At 42.8% G+C, this 20,994-nt stretch overlaps 1 protein-coding gene across 1 annotated transcript in view; it reads left to right on the top strand.

Moving 5' to 3' along the window:
* Positions 1 to 20,994, top strand: part of LOC308141017 (roundabout homolog 2) — a gene marked incomplete at both ends in the record, with an annotated part of 84,650 nt that overhangs the window by 39,483 nt on the left and 24,173 nt on the right. Inside the window, 9 exon segments of the mRNA XM_080511019.1 lie at positions 1,623 to 1,747; positions 3,805 to 3,976; positions 4,423 to 4,628; positions 8,396 to 8,477; positions 8,707 to 8,875; positions 16,571 to 16,737; positions 16,991 to 17,112; positions 17,300 to 17,516; positions 20,000 to 20,118. Of these exon segments, the coding sequence (XP_080367145.1) occupies positions 1,623 to 1,747; positions 3,805 to 3,976; positions 4,423 to 4,628; positions 8,396 to 8,477; positions 8,707 to 8,875; positions 16,571 to 16,737; positions 16,991 to 17,112; positions 17,300 to 17,516; positions 20,000 to 20,118 (1,379 nt within the window).

Below are 20,994 nucleotides of genomic sequence, written 5' to 3'. Positions count from 1 at the left end.
GATGTGCAGGATACTCAGGATCGTTGATTGTTCAGAAAAATTAAACTCTATATAGTTTGCACCCAAACTGTATTTTCTTTGCCTCACAATCATGTCACATAATTAACAAAAACTTACATTTGTGTTGGCAATAGTAGTATTTCTAGAATATTTAGTATAAACTTGCATTGCTTGAGTTCTTCACTGCATTTAAATCCATTATAACATTATTGAAACAAAAATTGGTATAAATAGGCAATAAAAACAAAAATTATTCTCTTACTAGTTAATTGCTTACGATTTGAAATATCTGATAAGTCCTCCTGTAGAGCCGGGGTGTCATACATACGACCAAAACCAGACTCCAGTCCATCAAACAAATTGTAAACATTTCAAAAACGTTGATTTAGTTTTTTTTACCAAATTTCTTTCAAAATACTGAGAGCCGAGCTGAGATGTCAGTGATGCTGCCATGAAATAGAGCAAACTAGTACCGGCCTCAAAGCCACGCTGTCATGGTGAGTTTATAGAAATACCCATAATGCAACAGTTTTTTTTCTTACATTTCACTGTATTTTGCACCAGAAGGCGTCATTGAAATTGTCGTAACGTTGCGATTATCGTCATTTCCTGTCATATATTGTTCGATTTTGTGAGAATGTAGACATTTTCATCACACTTACTCTGCTCCACAACAAAGAAAAACTTAAAAATTTAAATGTAAAGTTTATTACGGCACTATTTTACATATCCGGCCCACTGGAAATGAGATTGGGCTGCATGTGGCTCCTGAACAAAATGTATTTTGACGTCTCTAGTAGTGAATCAGATACTGTTGCACTCAACTGTTTGTTTTCAATTGAATAACAGTTTCATAATATACTTATGGATTGTTGTGATTTCTGCTGAAAATTGTAGCGAGGCAAACCCACGCTGTTAAAAGTCTTTACACTTAAACTCCATTGCGTCGCTCCAACTTTCACGTTTCATTTCACTGCCTTGTCGTAACCTTTGACTCAACGCCAGAAGTTTCTCGGGTTTGAGACTCAATGAAATCGATGTCATCCACACGCAATACCAAGCACAACTCTCCTTGTGCTTGTTGGAATGCAAATCTCTCCAGATGGTTCATGTGTCTCCAAAATGTAAACGTCGGGTGGGGGGGGGGGGGATCAAGCTGGGAAAAGACCGATCCCCAAATAACCCGGTAAAATGTTTCTTTTCAGATAATTTTCTGTTTATTGCCGCTTCCCAAACAATGAAATGGGATTACCGCCTGTGAGCATATTGTGAATCAGCAAGTGTGTTTTCTCCCTCTGGAGAACAGAAAAGAGAGTGCAGTTTTGCTGTCTGTGCAGTCTTCAAGCCAGGCGGGGGGGCAGGGTGGGGGGGGGGGTTGTTTTACTGTGGTGCTGGTGTCTCAAGGTGGTTTTACACTGAATTGTTTTATCCCTTCGCATTGTCAGATTTGATTGGGGATGTTGGGAATGCCGCGGCAGGGTTCCAGAGGTCAAGTGAAGTGGAGTAAAATGAACTATTCTTCTTCTTCCCGCCGTTAATTAAACAAGGAATCAAGGTCCTGGGGTTTTTTTTTGGCCGCGTGGTCACATGCTCCTCGTCTCTCTTTCCCCTCCCTCCTCCAGTGCCGCCGCAGATCGCCGCCAAGCCACGAGACCAGATTGCCACCCAGGGGAGGAGCGTCACCTTCCAGTGCGGCACCACAGGAAACCCTCCGCCTGCCATTTTCTGGCAGAAAGAGGGCAGCCAGGTAAGAGGACATCCAGAGAAAAATCCTCGTCTGCAAATCACGGGATGAGCGATTATGAATATGTTTGCTCCTCGATAAACTTCAGGTTTCTGGTTTTTGGGTTTTTTTGACGTGTTGTCGGGAGATTTTTCTTAACTTTGCTAATACTGTATTGTTTATCCAATCGGTAAGCGGACTTTCACACCTTCTTTGTTTTAAATGCGAGAATGACTCACTGCAACATGAGCAGGTTTTGTCTGATTTAATCGTCCTTCTTTTTTTCTTTCTTTTTTTTTTTTTACTGACACCTTTTTTTTTCTTTCTTTTTTTTTTTTTTGGGATGCCCACACTCTCCCAAACACATTTTTTTGTTTTTGTTTTTTTGTAACAGGCGAAACAGGCAGAAGAAGAGTTTCCAGCACATTTGCATTTGGCTCAGAGATATATGAGTAGAAACAAAAGTGTTGGGAGATATTGCTGCATTGCATTGGCGAGGAGCGCTTGTTCTCCCGTCCACGACTGCGGCGCTCCGGCGGGGGGGGGGGGTGTTGAGTAAAGTGGAAGAGAAAGAAAGGGGGCTCGTGCAGGAAGCACACCAGGTGTGGGAGCTGCTTCTCCGGGGCAAACCCTCCCTCCACACCCTCCCTGCAACTATACATACTGCCTTGCTCGACAGCAGCTGCGATGGCCGGCTGGCAGGAGCGGCTTGAAGATGGTTGGAGAGCAAATAGGAAGTTCAGCTACAGATTTTTTGTTTATTTATTTATTTATTTTGTGAATAAGCCTCAGTCTACGGGGCGGTTGAAGCGTGGCTTGGCTGTTTGTAGAGGGTTTTTTTTTTTTTGCTGTATTTGAAGGATTATCTGTAGCCTTATAACCTTGGTCCCTCTACTGGAGTCTAAGCCTCTTAGAGGAATGAAATGGATGGATGAATGGATTGATGCATCCACCCCACCCCCCCCCCCCCTCCCCCCTTGTCCACATCCATCTCAGTTACAGGAAAAACAGGATGGGATTGCAAAAACGTCTGTCAGTGGGCATCAACCCCAAAAACAACCAATCGAGTTCAGGTTCCTCATGGCTTTTGTTTACTAGCAGATATTTTCTATGTAAACACAAGAAAATTCTATTCTATTCTATTCTATTCTATAGCTGCTCACTTCAGTTCGTCTCATGTAGACCTGCGATACAGAAGAACCTGTGATAGTCAATAACTATGATTTTTCTTGGCCCGAACTGACAACAGCTGTCAGTCTGCCATGTTTTCTTTGTCTTTATTTTCATTTGTTTGGGTTTTTTTAAATTGTTTACAGACTTTGTGATCTGGGCAAGCATCTATTGACAGGCGGAGTATGAATGCACAGTACATGGAAACATTTTTTTATTGCAATGCATTACAGTACAATGACTTTTGAATTGACAGACTGTAAAATATGGCTAAGATGCTGGATGCCTCGATGCATACGTGTTAAAAAAAACAAAACAAACGTAAATATCAAAGTAAAATTACAGGCTCTCTCGACTGTTAGGTGTGGAGTTAGAGATAATTTAGTCCTTTGTTTAGTGAAACAACAAACAAACAACATGGAGCAACTGCTTCCATCATATTTTTAATAAACTGATATTTTAGCAATAATCAATCTATGGTGGGGGCGTTATGGTGGGGCAGGATCCAGCTTACACCGACAGAGGGTAAAAGGCAGTAACCCCCCCCCCCCCCCCCCCCCTACCAGGTCACCAGTCCTTTTCCGCCCCATTGAGCACACAGAGTCACGCCTCCAGGTGATTTAGACGAAACAAAACATGTCTTCAAACTTGTGGGTGGAAACTGGAGCATAAATATAAAAAACTCACGCTTGCAGAAGGTTGTGCAAACTCAAAATCTGGAATCGAACAATGTCTTGTGCCAGTGGGCTGAACGTTCACACCGCTACGCCAATCAAGAAATACACTTTTATCAATAACTCAGCTTAGTGAGAGGTGAGTGGAAGTCGGTGTCAGTGGGTAAAACGACGCGGCCATTCAATGGAATGTGACTAAAAAAGAAATCAAAACGATCTGTCTTCGTTTGTGTCTAGATGTTATTGTTCCCCGGCCAGCCGCCGTCACAGTCGGGCCGCTACTCCGTGTCCATGGGCGGCGAGCTGACCATCGCTGACGTCCACCCCGAGGACTCGGGCTTTTACATCTGCCAGGCCATCTCCGTGGCCGGGAGCGTGTTGACGAAGGCGCTGCTGGAGGTGGAGGGGGGTGAGGCTCGGGAGAGGTTTATTCTTTATTCTGTACCGTCGGCTAATGAGCAGAAAACACATTAATTACTTAGTAGGTGCACAACAATAAGGCTCAGAGAGAAAACACAGTTATTAAGCGGCCCCATGCTGGATGAGCAATGAACCCCAGGCTTAAGGTTCTTCCGCAGGCAGCTTGTAAGCACCAGATTTAAGCTTTTTTTTTTTTTTTTTTTTTTTTTTTCTCTGTATGCAGTTTATTGTTTTCTGCCTACGAAGCATCCAAAGTATTTTCACCTTTTGCACCCAAACGGCTGGGAACTTTTTAATCGTGTTTTCTGCAGGCCTTTTGTTTGACTTCCACATGTATTTTCCACCAATTTCTGCTAATTGGTAAAAAAAACCAAAACAGTCAACCGCCTCAATGGAATCTCCCGCCTCCCTTCTCGGCCCCCCAAAACTTTCCAGGGCCCTCGGGTCGCATCCCCCCGATCATCCGCCAGGGACCGGCCAATCAGACGGTGTCTCGCGGTGCGACGGCTCAGCTGCACTGCCGCGTCGTCGGAGGAACCAACGTGGGGATTTCGTGGGACAAGGACGGCGAGAGGCTGGAGGAGAAACAACCTCGAGTGACCTTGATGGAGAACGGCACGCTGCGAATCACTGATGTGAAGGTGTGTGTGCCTGTGTGTGTGTGTGTGTGTGTTTCGGAGGTATTTAATGGAAAAGGCTAATGAAAAGGATGGAGTTTGAAAGGCAAGTCGCTCCTCAAATGGAATGAAAAATAGCCTGATTGAAAATACCAAAAAAAAGTGTTAAACACTGTAAACATCCCCCGTCTGATCTCTGCCACCTCCGCCGCGGCAACTCTTTTTTTTTTTCTTTCTTTCTTTCTTTCTTCTTTTTCTTATTTACATCAAGAAACTCCATTTGCGCGTGTGTCAAATTAAGGTGAGACGAAGTTTCAAAGAGCAATCTCTCCAAGGCGGCGCATATCTCTCCAGCGCAATTATGTGTCCATGCGGTGTGTAATTGTAATGTTAATGAAGGTTCTTGTTTGTTAATGCTAATGTGTTCCACTTTTGACGGAGGGGCGGTCAGAAGCCCCTTTTGTGCTGCAACCCCACCTGGAGGTCAGCGGGGGGACGGAGCACAAGCGGCATAATTTTTTCTTCCGTTAATTGACTGGCGATAGACGATTAATCATCAAACCTGGCTTCTAATTAAATCTCTTGGCCGGGCTGTGCTTATTCACCTCCTCTCTCTCATCCTGTTCCTCAGCAAACTTGGAGCATTAGGGCTCGGTCCAGTGCGCCGCTGAGGCGGGGGGGGGCGGGGGGGCGGGGGGGCGGGGGGGGGGGGGGGGGGGGATCTGCCATGCCAATGTGTTCAATGGAACAGAAGAGATGCATTAGTGTGGCATCGAGGGGTTGACAAAGAAAAAAAATAAAAAGAGAGAGAGGGGATATGGAGATGACTAGTGAGGGAACTAAAAATATTTATCCTGCCGATGCCTCCGCCCGCCATCAATATTTCAGCGGCAGTCGGAGTCATCTGAAGAAGTTCACCTGCCCACACGCTGCGCTGTCTGTCAGCCAGAGGTCAGCGCTGCGGCGGATGATCTCATATGGTCTGATGACGGGCGCCGAGCCAGAGCAGCGCCAGAGTGTCGGTGAGGCATGCAGGCGTATGCACACTCCATAACGCAAACGGGAGGCGGAGGTGGAGCGTCAAGGTCTTTGAGCCGCTGAGGATGAAGGTGCAACTTCAGAGGAGGGGGCGGAAAAAAAAAACAACCCACTGGAGTCGATTATTCTGTCGTCGCAGGTGATTAAAGGTCTGTGTACTTTGCACGGCAGCGTGGAATCACGTTTGTTTGCGACACGGAAGGAGTTGAAGCAATTTTTTTTTTAAATTTCTAGCAATCATCACTAGTTGCTGGTCTGAACTCCTCTTTCCTGCACAGCCAGTGTCCTCACATCACTTCGGCTTCTGCTGTTGTGGGGGAGGAGATTTAAATATTAATCCAAATTTGTTGAGCAAAAAAAAAAAGAAAAAAGGACAAGGATGTGCAAAAAGGGTACAGGCTGCCCCGCCTCTTATTTACCTTGAGCATATGGAAAGATGAAGCTTCTATTGTTTACAGTGCAGCTCAGAAAACTCTTGAAATGTTACACAGAGTTGGACCACAAGAAAGTCACCAAGTAAATACATTTTGAGAGTTTGAAAACCAGTCGCGATGTTAAAATACTGGTTTTTACAGAAGTACATCAATATTTCCAGTGATGGGTTTGGGCTCATTGTAGAAAATGTACTGTATTTCCCACTATGAACTCCTCTCTGTATTTAGGCTCAACTATAAAGAGAACACATTACCTTTTTTTCTGAAAAGGTAATGAATAAGACGTGATCCTTTTATTTTTTTTGCTTGCCTTGACAATACCTCCCAGTCTTTGCAGTTTCCCCGAGCTCCCTGGAGTCTTTTAATGCCTCTCAGCCTAATTTTACGATCTTTAATGTCACTGTTTTGGCTGTTGATGTTTCCATGGGGGGGTAAAAAAAAAAAAAAAAAAAGCTCCAAAGAAATGCTTTGCTCCAGAAAGGCAGAATGAGTAATTTGGGAACTATTTGCTAGCAAGATTTGATGTCAGCTTTATTGTGTAAAGTGTTGTGTTGTTTACAGTTTGTTGTTTCTCTGCAAAACGTCTGTCTTTGCAGGTCTGAGTGGTAAATGTTGGTAGCTTCGTGAGGTTTTCAAGAAAATTGGCCTACAAAATAAGCTGCAGTGATAAAAAAAAAAAGGGGTCACCCAAATATTAAATAGAAACTATAAATTTGAAAAGAAAATTACTTGAAACTGACCAAAGGATCTGTCCATGCAAGTACATTGTACTTGATGAGGAATCCTGAAACTAGATTGAAGATTATATTGTAAAATCAAGGACTAAAAATAAGTAAATAACTTTTAAAAGAAGCGAAATGATCTATCATGTCTCGAAATGAGATTTAAAATATTGGCAAGTAATTTGCAGTAATTTGCAGTTCTATAGCTGTCATGATTAATGTGGCGACTTTAAACAGACTCAATCAGCTCAACCAGTTCAACTAATACAATTTTACAAAATCTTTGATTAAAGATCAACTATCTGAGCTTTAAAATCTCGAGATTCTCTTATTTATTCACAAAGTTGGACGTCACTTTTAAATGACCACCTTTTTTCTGGTGATCGTGGAGTGTTAGGCAGGTTTCTCCTGAGGGGGCGCCAGAGAGCTTCATTCGGAAGCTTTCACTTTTGGAGAAGAAACAATGATAAAAACAATTAAGCGGAGAATAAAACTGATAATTATTTCATCAAGACCTACATATGTGGTGCTGGGGTAATGGGAAGTGTAATCTTGATTAATTTAACGGATTCAATTACACAATTGGATTCAATTACAAATCATGAATGTAAGGGTTTTGACAGTTGTATTTAAACTGTATATATAATATATATTTTTCACACAAAAAAAGATTTTCCCCATTACGTATTCATCAATAATACATTTTGAAAAGCTTGATTGACTGAGGCATCAACGACATAGCTTGTAAAATGTTTTATTTGTTATTTGCTATATTTGGTGCAGAAGCAGGATTGAAAATGTATGCCAATTGAACTTTTTTCAGGAATAGAATTGAGTTGTTTAAATAGCTGCTGCTGTTGAGCAAAAGGACACGCTGACGTAAGTAAAGTAAGTGTTCAGGTAACAGAGTGGCTTGAATGTTGTGAGACACAGATAATAATTCATATTTAAAATATGATGTTGACTGAAACAAATGTTTACACAATTACAAGAGACATCTTTGGGGGGGGGGGGGGGGGGGGGGGGCATTTTAAATGTATTTTAACTGTTTCATTGGAGATGCAGTTTGGTCGTCAAGGGGGTGGGACAGGGCCAGAATTATATGTTAGGACGTACTGCAGACATATTTGGTATTTAACATTTTTTTTTAATCTGTTTCTCTCTCTTTTTTTTTTTTTTATTTGACGTCAGGACAAGTACAATTTACCCCAGAACTATATGTTTCAATATTTTGTACCTGGGTTATATGACATTTCATGGCTCCAATTCTGGAATGACCGTTATTTTTATAGCCTGTGGGTTACAAAATAAAAAAAACATTGTGAAAGGGGGGGAGGCTAGGTAATGTGATGGAGGCTTGTCCTCCCACACTTTGAAAGTCACCCCCGCAGCGTTCAAGGTAAATGTTCCTTCAAACACTGTCAGAAGGATTAAGGGGCGAATAGGTACAAACAGGATTTTGCCATAAACCCTTTCCGTCTCTTCAGTCGTTCAGTCATCCCGGCGCATCCCAGACATCGCTCAAAAAGTGAAACCGCTCGAAGCGTTTTCTCTTTGTGGCGTCTTCCTCAGAATCGTTGGCTGCTTGTCTCAACAGGACTCCGACTCCGGGATGTACACGTGCGAGGTCTCCAGCATCACAGGGGAGTCGAGCTGGAGTGGGATGCTGACTGTCAGAGGTGCTTAGACAAAAAGTGGCCGCCGCGCTCTTGTCGTGCTGTTACACTTCACACTCTGTCACTCACACCACACCTCCACACTCAAGGAGATCCTCGCTCTTCTAAAGAGCAGGAGCCTTTAAAAGGACAAGAATCCTCTCCGGTTTGACGAGGATCAGCCCACTTGATGTGTCTCTCTCTCTCTCTCTCTCTCTCTCTCTCTCTCTCTCTCTCTCTCTCTCCCCGACAGAAGACGGAGCCTCGTCGGTGTCCAGGATTTCTGAGTTCATCCAGCTCCCGGGGCCTCCGCAGAAACCCGTCGTGACGGAGGTGACCAAGAACACGGTCACCCTCACCTGGCAGTCCAACCCACACGAAGGCGGAGCCGCCGTCACCTCCTACATCATCGAGGCCTTCAGGTATGTGTTTGATTCAACCTCGTTGTTGTGTGTTGAACCACTGACTCATCTTATAGTGGAGCTCATCGTCATGTCGCATCGCAATTGGAATTTTGCCATTATTAAAAAAAAAAGAAGAAAAAAAACCAGTCCAAACATGCAGAGCAGCCTGCAGTTTGAAGGTTTCTGTCACCGTTTAGATTTTGGATTCAGTGTTTGTCTATTTAGGTCAAGCAGTAAAGGGTTTGTGGAACACATCTGGATGCACACTGGTGACATGCAAACTCCACACACAACCGCCCCCCCAAGCCTGAAATCATACCAGGGATGTTCCCGCTGTGAGGCGAGAGAGCTAACCACTTCTCCACCGTGTCGCTCAGTTTTCACAAAACGCACACATGGAGGCCACAGTACGGCTCAACACCAGGCTTCAGGGCCTGTAGTACACATGCCAGGCCTTTAGGGGCGCTGTGACTCACCAAACACACCAAAAACCCAGAAGAAGACAAAGCACATAGAACTTTAGAAGTAGATCCTGCTCAACAATTTCTATATAATTCTAGTTCTATAGATCCTTGGCCCTGCTCTTCCTGCTGTTTGCATCATGTAGCTTCTGCAACTCGACCGGAGCTTGTCGTCCCTGATTGTTGTGGCTATTTGATGACATCACAGACCGCGGTGGGGGGGGGGGGGGGCGATTACATCATCGTTTGTTCACAGATGATCGTTTTTGCCGACTTTGCCGTCCTCACCCCGGGGGGGTTGGACAGCATGAGCCGGGGTTTTAAAATGTTCCCACTCTGGGACAAGTGTTCAAGAAAACCCGTTTTCACGCTTCTAAAACCGCCTCATGTGGACGACAGGCCAGAAACGGCACGTTTAGGTGAACCGTTTTCAAGGTGTGGACGGCCCCAGAGTTACTGCGGACACACATAAATATGCAACACTAATCTCCTATTAAAATATGTCTTTGTAAGACCTAATAACAGACAATAGCTTGAGTCCAGTAGAAATACTAAAGCCTCTACGTCTCCTATTCCAACAACCTGCAACTGAATTCCAATCCAACGCCAGGGCAGAATTTACAGTGAAATAAAAATGTCAAGTCAAAAAACAAAACAATGGACTCTAATGGCGAACCCCTGCTGCACGGGTGCTTTGGTTTCTCAGAGAAATGGAAATAAATGGTAAGTAGCTGGTTCAGTTCACAGAAGGGGGAAAAAAAAATTCTCTCGACATGAAAATGCTGCTGCCGCCTTTGTTCTGATTGTTGTTTGCTTGTGGTGAGAATGTTTACTTATGATGATGGATGAAGGTGCTGCTGTCTGCCATGTGTGATGAGGCATGACTGCCTGTACGTGAAACTATGAAACGAAATAAATATGGATGAAGAGGAAGAAGCTAAGTGCATATTCGTGTAATAAATTGTTTTATACTTGATCAAATTCCACTCGTATTAGACGGAGCACAACTGGTAGAAGTTACAAATGGCCACAAGTCAAAGTTTTCACTTCTTTAAAGATTAACTTTTTTTTTTTGCTCTTATTTGTTCCCTTTGTCCGTGTGTTTATATCATAATTACAATTATTAAAATGCCCGAATTACAGACAAAATGTAGCATACAACCACGCCATTGAGCTGATTAATGGAAACAACACATAGACGTGGGTTCGGGTTTTTCCCAGAATGAAAGAAACATTTGATCTGACAAAGACTCGCTTTGAGAAGAAAGACAGTCAGTGAATGTGTTTTGTAGTTTTAATATGTTTTTTCAAGTGCAGTTAGGACTTATTCCAAAATATGCGTCCGTCTCACAGATATTGAATTTTCCCAGACGAAACTCCGGAATGGTACTTTTATTGCACATTTTTATTGCTTGAAATGTCTCAACATGCTTTACATGAGTCTCATTCAGCGATCGGCTCCCGTAATAACTCGCCGTACGCCGTCTGTGCGAGAGGGGATGGACAAAAACCAAAAAAACTGAAAGTACAGGTTTGTCCTTTTAAGTTTATTAAAGTAAAAACATGTATCTGAAATGTACTTAAATCCAGGGCCAGAAGTAAAAATACATTTTATATTTCGCCATCGATAAAACTGAAACATCAGGCTCACCGGACATGACAAGAGAACTCGACCAACATTCCACAACCTGATCGACTGTGATGTGAAGGAGACGTGTTGGACCACGTGAGACACTGATTGACCCTCCCAAGACCGTAAAACTGCACATTTGAGATTTTTTTCCTTTCTTTTAATTGCGACCAGCCGAAGACACACCTGTGCAATTGGTCCTGCAGTCTGAGGAGAACTGCTCACTAATACAGATTTAGGCAAATGAGAGAAATGGGCCTTTTGTGTTCATAGAAAATCTCTTAGATCTTTAAATTCAGCTCATGAAACGTGTGTTTGTAGTTTTTGTCGAGCGTGAATGCATCGTGCATGAGAGCAAATTTTTTATTTTGCCGTTCATGAAGTCTCTCAATAGAAATGTGGATATCAATTTGTGATATGTACTGTTGCCAAATCCACTCATGTATGAACGTGCACACAGAATATCCCTTTAATATTAGTCCCCAATACGTCTTAACATCGCAGCTTTTCCTAGATTTGTTACTCGTCGCAAAGAAAAAAAAAAAAAAATGTGTTCTCCTGCATTTTTATTGTGATATTGCGTCTCTCTCCCCCCCACCCGGGGGGTGAAAAGTTCAGCAGACACTTTCCAGTCCTGATAAAGGTCTCACCATCTGACTGACTATTCCCAGATAATGAAGTCTTCTTCATTTAGAGTCATTAAGAGTTTGGAAACGACTCGTCTCTCGCCCCGAGGGAGGGAGCGACGGCTCCGTTAAGTGACGCCGGGGAGAGAAAGACCGTGACACTCGGTGTTTCGCCGTGTTGCTCCACGGGAGAAGAGCCTCTGACGGCCAACCAGAGGCAGGCGGCGAGTGAAAAGAGGAGACAATTACTGCGGTGGTCAGCTTGGCTGCTCTGTCCTGTCCTGAGGCGACGGAAGGAGGGGATGAGCTGGAGAATTCACTCATTAGAGGCAGGAGAGAGCATGCAGGGCAAGTGTACACACACACACACACACACACACACACATATATACAGAGGCACATTTGTGCAGACTATAGCTCATCGTGGCAGACTTACACTGAAGATCCTCTCACGACTGCACGCTCCACCACCGTCAAATTACTCACAAATCCATTCCCGCGGTGTTTGTTTGTACGGCCGAATCCCGTACAGAACATTTCAAGACTCGCGGAGGCGCTTTTGTTTGTCAATGTTAATAAAACCTTGACGGGAGTATTTATATAAAAGTAGCCACTTTAAAAATCCATTTCCAGATGCTGCTTCTGACTCTACTTAAAAGGCAAAACTGTTTTTTTTTTTTTTTTAGGGTTTTTGTTTTTTTGTTTGTTTATTTCTCCCCCACATTTGGTGAGAAAGTGGCATTGAGGACAAGGTGGGGGGAAAAAAGAAATCTGTGACCTGCTTGGTGTGATTACCTCGCCATTTCCTTCTCTGAGGAGTTGAGAAAAATGTTCAACTGCACTCGCGCTGTTTGATGGCGGCCGTACCGTACCGTTAGGAAGCCGTCCGCACTAAAGGAGGGAATGGAACCTCAGACCCGTTATGTTTTCATGAAATGAGACGAGTCTCAAGCACCTGAGAGCAAACAGATGGATTATTTCACTTTTGGTTTTTTTATTTCACTCATTGAAGATTTCTGGGGAAGAAGAAAAAAAATTTGTGAATATCGTGTTGCAAAGAGGTGAATGAAGGAATCAAGCAAGTAATTTGTATTTAAATGTGTTTCAAATGTAGTACGGCAAACGTTAAAGGGAGAAAATATTTTCTTACATAATCAACTAACACTCAGACACATGTACTGTACATGTGTCAAATTAACACGTGCAAATATCCAGAGTGTACCACAAATAACACACAACGTGATAATGATCATTATATAGAATTTTACAATACACTTCTAAACAGTTGGGTAACAAGGTAGAACAATATAAAAAGTCTTAATTGATTAAAGGTAAAGTGACATATTGCCAATACATTACATCAATATTTGTGTAATTCATTCTCATACTCACAGTAATGTGCTTCTTGATTACCTGTTCTAGAGGCTTTATATCTGTCTTTGGTTCCATCCATCCATTCATCCATCCATCCATCCATCTCTAAAGAAGTAGAATATACTGAAGGTTGATTAAAATGTTAAAAGGGAAAAAAATTGAGAACAAAGAAAGAACAACGGGGGAAAAGAGAAAGAAAGAATGTTGACTACGATGTGGAGTTAAACCATTAAAGTTTAGGAGTAAATAAGGAATAAAAGCAGGGATGAAAGTAAAAGGCAGCTAAAATAAAACTCTATGAGAGGTTAAAATAGATATACAAAGATTAAAGCTTTGAACTATAAGATCATAAATTAAGCCACTTTAGCATCAGAGTCTCGGATCTCAGTTGAGTTTGTTTACTGAGAAAAATCCGACGTACCGTATTTCACCTTGAGATTCTGAGCTTCTGCTGGATAGTTTTTATGTGTGTGTGTGTGTGTGTGTGTGTGTGTGTGTGTGTGTGTGTGTGTGTGTGTGTGTGTGTGTGTGTGTGTGTGTGTGTGTGTGTGTGTGTGTGTGTGTGTGTGTGTGTGTGTGTGTGTGTGTGTGCGCGTGTGTTATTCGTGGAGAGAAGAAGGATCCCAGCTTCTCCTTGTTTTCACCCTTCATGCCCGGCGAACTCTCCGCTGGTTGTTGCTTCACATCCACAGACAGATGTGACAGTAGGTAATTATCTTCTCATCTGACTCCTGCAAGCCGGCGAGAGAGTGTCCATTTTCAACCATGTTGCTTCAGTCAGCAGAACACTAATAGCCTCTAAGTGTAATTAAAGGTCTTTTGTCGGGGCAAAACAATACAGATTATTCAGGTTCTTGCTCTTCGGTGGCTTTTTATTTGTTTTATGTCCTTTCAGCAGTCGTAGAATTCAATATATTGGGTTTATAGAGTTTTGGGCATCATTTTCCTTCTGAGCAGTGTGTCATTTATTCTTAAAAAAAATAAAAAAATAAAAAATCACAGCCCTGCTCATTTATTGTGGAAATAATGTCGAGCTGCAGCTCTCACTGATTTGCACCCTTGCTGTGAGATCTCACACATTGTTTGTCTGATTCCCGTGGCATTTGGTTAAAATGGTTTCTTCATCATCATTAATGAGGGTGAGAACTGTTATTGTAGTCGGTGTATTGTTTTACGTCAACTCACAAGATGAAGAAGTGTGGCAAACGCAAAGCTGAGAAGCGGCATTTTATTGAAATAAATGCAGATTTAGTTTAGAATATCGAAATTTAATACGGCTAAAGAGTTTGATCATTTAGCAACAATAACTTTGTCGTTTGATGCTTGAAGAAGAAAGCAATAAGGAGATTTTTTTTTTTCTCTCTCTGGTTAACTATTAATTGGTGGTTGTAACAGCCGTATGAATCCAGGTCAGCCTGGAGGTCGTGTTGTCGGGAATATCGGCGTTTCTTCACCTGCTCTTGAGCCTCCTGCTGTCGCCTCGTCGCTAAAACGAGAAGGTTTGCTGGTTTAAAGTGTTTCCTATTGAGCAAAGTTTCTGCTGTCTTCATTTACTTTGCGTTTCAGTGCGATTTGCTTTGTAACTTATGGAAACGTCTGTATCTGGTGGTTTTTATTGTTTAAAGCTGGGATGTTAAACTACGTGTAGTTGATTGTGTTCAATATAAATGGATCATATCTGATTGTTTTGAATTGGCTTCTTGGTTAAATTTGTGTTTTCACAGATTAGAACAGTTTTACTTGTTATTTGGGGAGTTCTAAATGATAAATAGAGCCGATTTGGAGGTTTTTGCTCATTTGTACTTAGTTTTTATTAGTTTACTGTTAATTTTAGGTTGTTTTGGAAGTAAGTTCACATGCAAGGTTCCAAATCGAGAATATTTTTCAATCGAGCGAGACGATGCACAAGAAAACTGTTTTACTGTTCTGACAGTTTTTCATCAGTAGTAAAGCCTCTTCAGAGCACCAGCCCGGCCGTAAAGAAACAAACCACACACACACACACACACACACACACACACACACACACACACACACACACACACGCACATCGGTTTTCAGCGTTGTGATAAACTAAAATCATTGTGGGAAGATGTACATAATGTCTTGATTGTCACTTTATCAAAAGACACTGCGACCACACTGAATTATTCAGCAAATACTGTTCATGATACTTTGAATTTTTTTCTATCACTATTAGTTCTTTCCTAATGGCTTGGTTTCTTTATTATTATATTTGGTTGGTTATTTCTTGTTTTGTTAATGTTCAGAATGAAATTTGTTTCCAAAAAAAAAAGAAAACCATTTTCAATAACAGAATATGCACAAAACGGCTCCTGCACTTTGAGTGCTGTGTAAAAGTCAACATATTAAAAGGGCTGAAGACAAACCGTTACGACAGATTATTGTCAGTGACACACTCTGCAAATCACCCCCGGAGTCAAAACATTGAAATCCCCGCTGAAAAGCGTCTTTTTAAGATCTCTGCTTAGTGTTTCATTGTTTGTTTATCTCTATGGCGTCTTTAAGCTTGGTTAGAAATGCTCTAATATCAAAATGTATTAGGATAGAGAGAACGTAGAGCTTTTGCCTCACAGCAGGAAGGTTGTGGGTTCAAATTCCGGCCAGGGTCTTTCTGGGTGGACTTTGCCATGTTCTCCCCGGGTGTGCGCTGGTTTCCTCCGGGTGCTGTGGGTGAATGTGAGTGTGTGTGTGTGTGAGTGTGAGTGTAGTTGTGTGTGTGTGTGGCGACCAGTCCTGCCTTGTGCCCCTGAGCAGGATGAAGATATATAGAAGATGGGTGGATGATAGCAGTGAAAGCAGGAAATGAATTAGACACTGAACGTGAACGTTTATCGGGCAGAACATCAGACATCTGTTCGACATCCAGCGGAGTCTCAGCAGGACGCTGCAGTTTATCTGTCTGAATAAAGGACATTTTAAATATAATCGTACTTGGTTCAAACTGGTTTTGTGATCAGTAACTCTTAAATTACAACAAACTCTCAAACTCTATTGAACTAAATTATTAAATTAAATTATTTTTAGTTTTATTCATATTTTTCTTTCGTTTTTTGGTAGCTCTAATAAAAAGCATGCCGTCGTTCAAACCCAGAGTCACTGTCAATCCCCTCATCTGCGCCTATAATTGTGTCAAAGTGCCCTTGGGCAAGACATCGGACCCCGATGGTGTGGGAGCACCGTGCATGACTGAGCATGTGAAGCGCTCTGAGGCTGTTACATAAGTGAAGTCCACTGTGTGTTTTTTTATTTTTTTTTATGCTTTAATGCAGGAGGTCTTCAGTCTTTTGGAATGCGAGTGCTGCTTCTTATGTACTTCCTGAATGTTTCTGCGGACCGCTCTCTGCTAATGCGAGCTGGACAATGTAAATATAAGAGAACAAAAGAACAATTTCCCAGGGAGATGTGATGTGTAGCAGAAGCCTTCAAAGCGCATATGTTCTTTACTTTTTTTTGGCTCCGATCGGCACAAAATCCCTTCGCATATGTTCAAACGCTCGCCTCGTTATGTTTGCATTGCGAACCAATCCCGCATTTCCATACTGACATATTTTGGTTGTGTTGTTTCTTCACACAAAATCCTTGTTTGGCCGCCCTGCAGCCAGTCGGTGGGCAGCACCTGGCAGACGGTGGCGGACCACGTGAGGCAGGAGAGGCACACGGTGGTCGGCCTCTTCCCCAACACGGTTTATCTCTTCATCGTGCGAGCGGTGAACTCGTACGGCCTCAGCGACCCCAGTCCCATCTCCGAGCCCGTCAGGACACAGGGTGAGTCACACGACTGTTCAAAATTTTTTTTTTTTTTTCTTTTTTACAAGAGAGAACTTATAAAATAAATTAAATCGTGGATGTGGGGGCGAGGCAAAGATAATGGGCGACATGGTTCAGAAGAAAAGTTGATTTTGCATGTGCAGCCTCAAAACTAATTGCTTTTTCAGCTCTTCTGCCATGAGCGAATTAAATGCTGAATTGATGCTATTTGAGTGCATATTTTTTTTCCACCCCCGCTTTGCTGTTTCAGACGGGAGTCCCACCGAACAGGGCGTGGACCACCGACAGGTGCAGCGGGAGCTGGGCGAGGTTTCCATCTACCTGCAGAAGCCGCTGGTCCTTTCTCCGACCGGCGCCAAGATTTCTTGGACCGTGAGTTTCGCCGCCTGGCACGTGAGAGGCCTCGCGACTTGGCCTTTAGTGCGCGGGAGGTCACGCTAACCTCTGCTCGTTCAAAACGCTTCAAAACGCTCCCCCCAATGTCGTTACGCGACGTTACGGCCGAACGCGAAGCCCTCGTCTCCCGTTTTGTGCCGCCACTCGTCTCTGCTTTCTCCAGGTCGCCCGTCAGTCGCGCTACATTCAGGGCTACCGGGTGTTCTACCGGACCATCGGCAGCTCCTGGTCGGTGCAGGACGTGGAGGCCACGTCGGACCACAGCGCCATGCTGGTGGACCTGCACAGCAACACGGAGTACGAGGTCAAGATACGGCCTTATTTCAACGAGCTGCAGGGACACGACAGCCTCATGGTGCTGCTGCAAACTCCAGACGAAGGTGAAGGAGTGCTTCATGTGGAGTGGTGGTCTGGTGGAGGGGGTCCGGGGATCACATCAATCTGAGGTTTTGTGCATGACGACGATCCAACGCCGTGTGAAACGTGAGCCCAAATGTAAGATGTAAACACGGAATTTGAGAAGAAGATTTGGTAAAACTGGTGAAATGACCTCTCCATGCAGCAAGTCGATTTTACTTGATAAGAAATCTTGAAATACATTTTTTTTTTTTTTTTACTCGATTTAAGATTATACTGTAAATTCATAGATGAGAAAGAAGTAAGCCAAATGATATATCGTGCCTAAAAATAAAAGTATTTGCGGTGAACACAAAGTAATAAATCCCAGTTTGTCTAACAGGATTAAAAACAAAGAAGTAATGACCCCAAAAAATTTAATTACCTACATAAAATATTAAAAATAAATATGTGAATTAATTATTTACAAGTACATGAAAAATCTAAGTTGAAAACTTACATAAAATATTAAGAGCTTAAAATAAGATTAATTGAAAGCTTAGTTAAATATTAACCAAAGTGTAGTGTGAGCTCATTCATGAACTTCACTCCTCACCCTTCTTCTCAACTGTCGTGACACTGAGCATCAACACACACGTCCTCAGCATTAACAGTCCAGTGTGAAAGCTGCTGTTCACCCCATCAGATGAAAACTTCATCCATTCGCGTCTTTTGACATTTGTGACGACGATGCTGATAAAGAAGGACATTCAGAGTTCACCGGCGCCACAAAGCACAAGGATTTATTCTCGTTATTTATTTTGTTGTTTCTAAACAAGACATGAGCAGAAGTGGCTAAAGGAGCACAAGATAATCGCAGCCGAGAGCTTTTCATCATTTTTGAGGGAGGGTTTCGAGCAAAGATGCACTTTTTAATATTGAGCTCTGCTGACGGGCAGATATTCTTATTCTCATTAGCGACGGGGGAAGCTGATCTTTGTGCTGTACGAAGCCGACTCGAGAGTGAAGTAAGCATTTCCCAAAGCAACAAGCGACTCCCAAATGCAGCGAGGCCCGGAACGACACGTGCGTGTTTTCACGTCGTGTCCCTCTGGAGACGCCGCACACCAACACGTTTTTAAGAGACGTCGTGGTTTCCTGTGATCCGTGTGCAAAGTAATGCTTGGTGATCTGCAGAAACTCGCGTGGGAGACGGTGGATTCACATCGCTTCCAGCTCCGCCAGCGAACAGGCACAAACAACACAAACAGAAGGAGAGTCAGCAGCTTCAACGCCAACAGTCTTCAATTCACGCGTCTCCGTTTGGAGGCACTTTTAATGAATCGGGGATTCATAAAGTCGAGTAAAATAGTAAATTCCGGTTGAATCCTGGATTTCCTGATCAAATTAGAACATATAATTGTTTGCGGATGTGGAGATTAGTGCTGCCAAAAGGTGGACGTTGTCTGGGAAGAGTCCCTAAATTTCGACGGGAAGTTAAGCTGGGAAATTTTGTGAAATGTTATTTTCTAATTGATTATGTTTCGTCGCTGCACCGGGAAGCATCGTAGAAACGATTGAATCAACACTCTGAATATTTCCATGTGATATTTGTAGTTAAACATTAGAAATACATGAAATGTGTTTGAAATATCACCAGTTTCTGTAATATCATCAAATCTTTCTTCACTTTGTGTCGTCGACAGGCTGAAATGTGTGGCTTTCTATAGTCCTTCTATAATCCCAGAAATCATCTGTTCAAGCAATTGAGGAATATCTGATGTTTAACTGTACTTGCCTGAAATATGGATTTTTTTTTATTGAGGATTTTAGTAATATATATATATATATTTTCCCAGATTATATTTTATTTCCCTTTTATGAGCCAAACTTCAATTTTGTAAATTGCCATTAATTCGTTTATTCCCCTGGAAAGTTTCCACCCTTGAATGGAATGCACAGTGCCTGTAGGGGGCGTGGTCTCGATTAGCCCTGCAGTAAGCTGCGTGCTCGATTGTGCGTGTGATTGAGGAAAGGCAGACATTCAATAGTAAAATATTTCAACAAAAAATATACGTATCTTCCCCCACTAAAATTTTAGTTCCCGAGGGGTTTTTTCCCCCATTAATTCTCATTTATTCCCACGGAAAGCTTCCAACTGAAAATGTTGAATATTGTGCCACCCTGGTTGCAATTCATTAGGAGTAAAACTATAATTGGACTATCTCGATTCGCTTATGTCACGACTCTAGTGCGTCAGTTACACTTTCAAGAGACTTCTAAAAAAATGTGTATTACTGAGTTACTTAAGTTGTTCTTGTGTTTAAAAGAGATTTAAAACAAGCCGTTGCCCTGAAAATCTTCGCTGCCCCTCGATTGCAGCTATTTCAAGTTGTTTTTTTGTTTTCTTTATAGTGTATTCATTCCAGGAAAGTTCTTAGGAAGCCGAAACAACGACGCTGTAAATACCAATACCTATTAATAGTGACGCCGACCTCGCGTCTCTTCCTCCATGTGTGTCTTCCAGTGGTGAGCGCCGCTCCTCAGGCCGTGTCGGTGGTGCAGCTCACCAACAGCTCCAGCATCAGCGTCTCCTGGGAGCCGCCGCCTCACAACACCCAGACCGGGATCATCCGAGAGTACAAGGTGACGCCGCCTCCCTCTCTCTCTCTCTCTCTCTCTCTCTCTCTCTCTCTTCTTTCTACCTTGAAGGCCGCAAAGTGGAACGGACTGTTCACTTTCGAGGTGGCGTCATGTGTTCACACGCGGGCGTGAGTCAGCGATGTCCAGGTTTATTGTGTAGATGCTTATGGGATAAAAAAAAGAAAGAAAAACAAAACACTGATTTTGATTAACAATTAGTCACCGGATCTTTATGTGCTGCCAGCTGAAGTGACCAGTTTGGTCAGTTCAGCTGAACGCTGCCTGTCCCCGTCATCTGTTTGTGCTGTGAAAAACAAGAAGAAGAAAAAAAGTTCTGATTATCTGTCTCTTAGCATGAACATGATTACTAATCGTCAGGCTGCGAGTCCAGTCGAAGAAGAAGAAGAAGAAGAAGAAGAAGGAAAGAAAAACAAAACAAGAAGCCTCTCGCTGTTTGCATTGTTTGATTTATTCTCTGCTTTTTGCAGCCGCGTGCGGAAAGTCACGAGTGAACCACACAAGTCTGTGCCTGAAAAAACAAAAAGAAAATCCCAATTCTTTCTAATGTGACGGCTCGTCAGCCGACGGCAAAGATCACACTTAATCCCCTTTAATGTTTGGCTTCTGAGAACTGAGCGCAGCGTTTTGGACGAGCCTTCAAAGGCAGTTTGTGACACGTTGACATCATGGCGCCGTTTGCCTCCAAACACAGAAGCCTTAATAGAAGGTTAATTAATAAAAAGGCTTGATGCATTAGGATGCAGTTTACAGGCAGAGGTGCAGAGTTGATGTCTGCACGCTCACTCCATGAGTCTTGATGATCTGCGACAGATTAGATTACAGGTAAACACTTTAAATCAGCCTGCCGGAGCACGCTCG

This window comes from Blennius ocellaris, assembly GCF_963422515.1.
Source record: "Blennius ocellaris genome assembly, chromosome: 2".
NCBI classification, from domain to species: domain Eukaryota; kingdom Metazoa; phylum Chordata; class Actinopteri; order Blenniiformes; family Blenniidae; genus Blennius; species Blennius ocellaris.
Note: the sequence above shows the minus strand (reverse complement) of the source record. Positions and strands in the feature narration are given on the sequence as shown.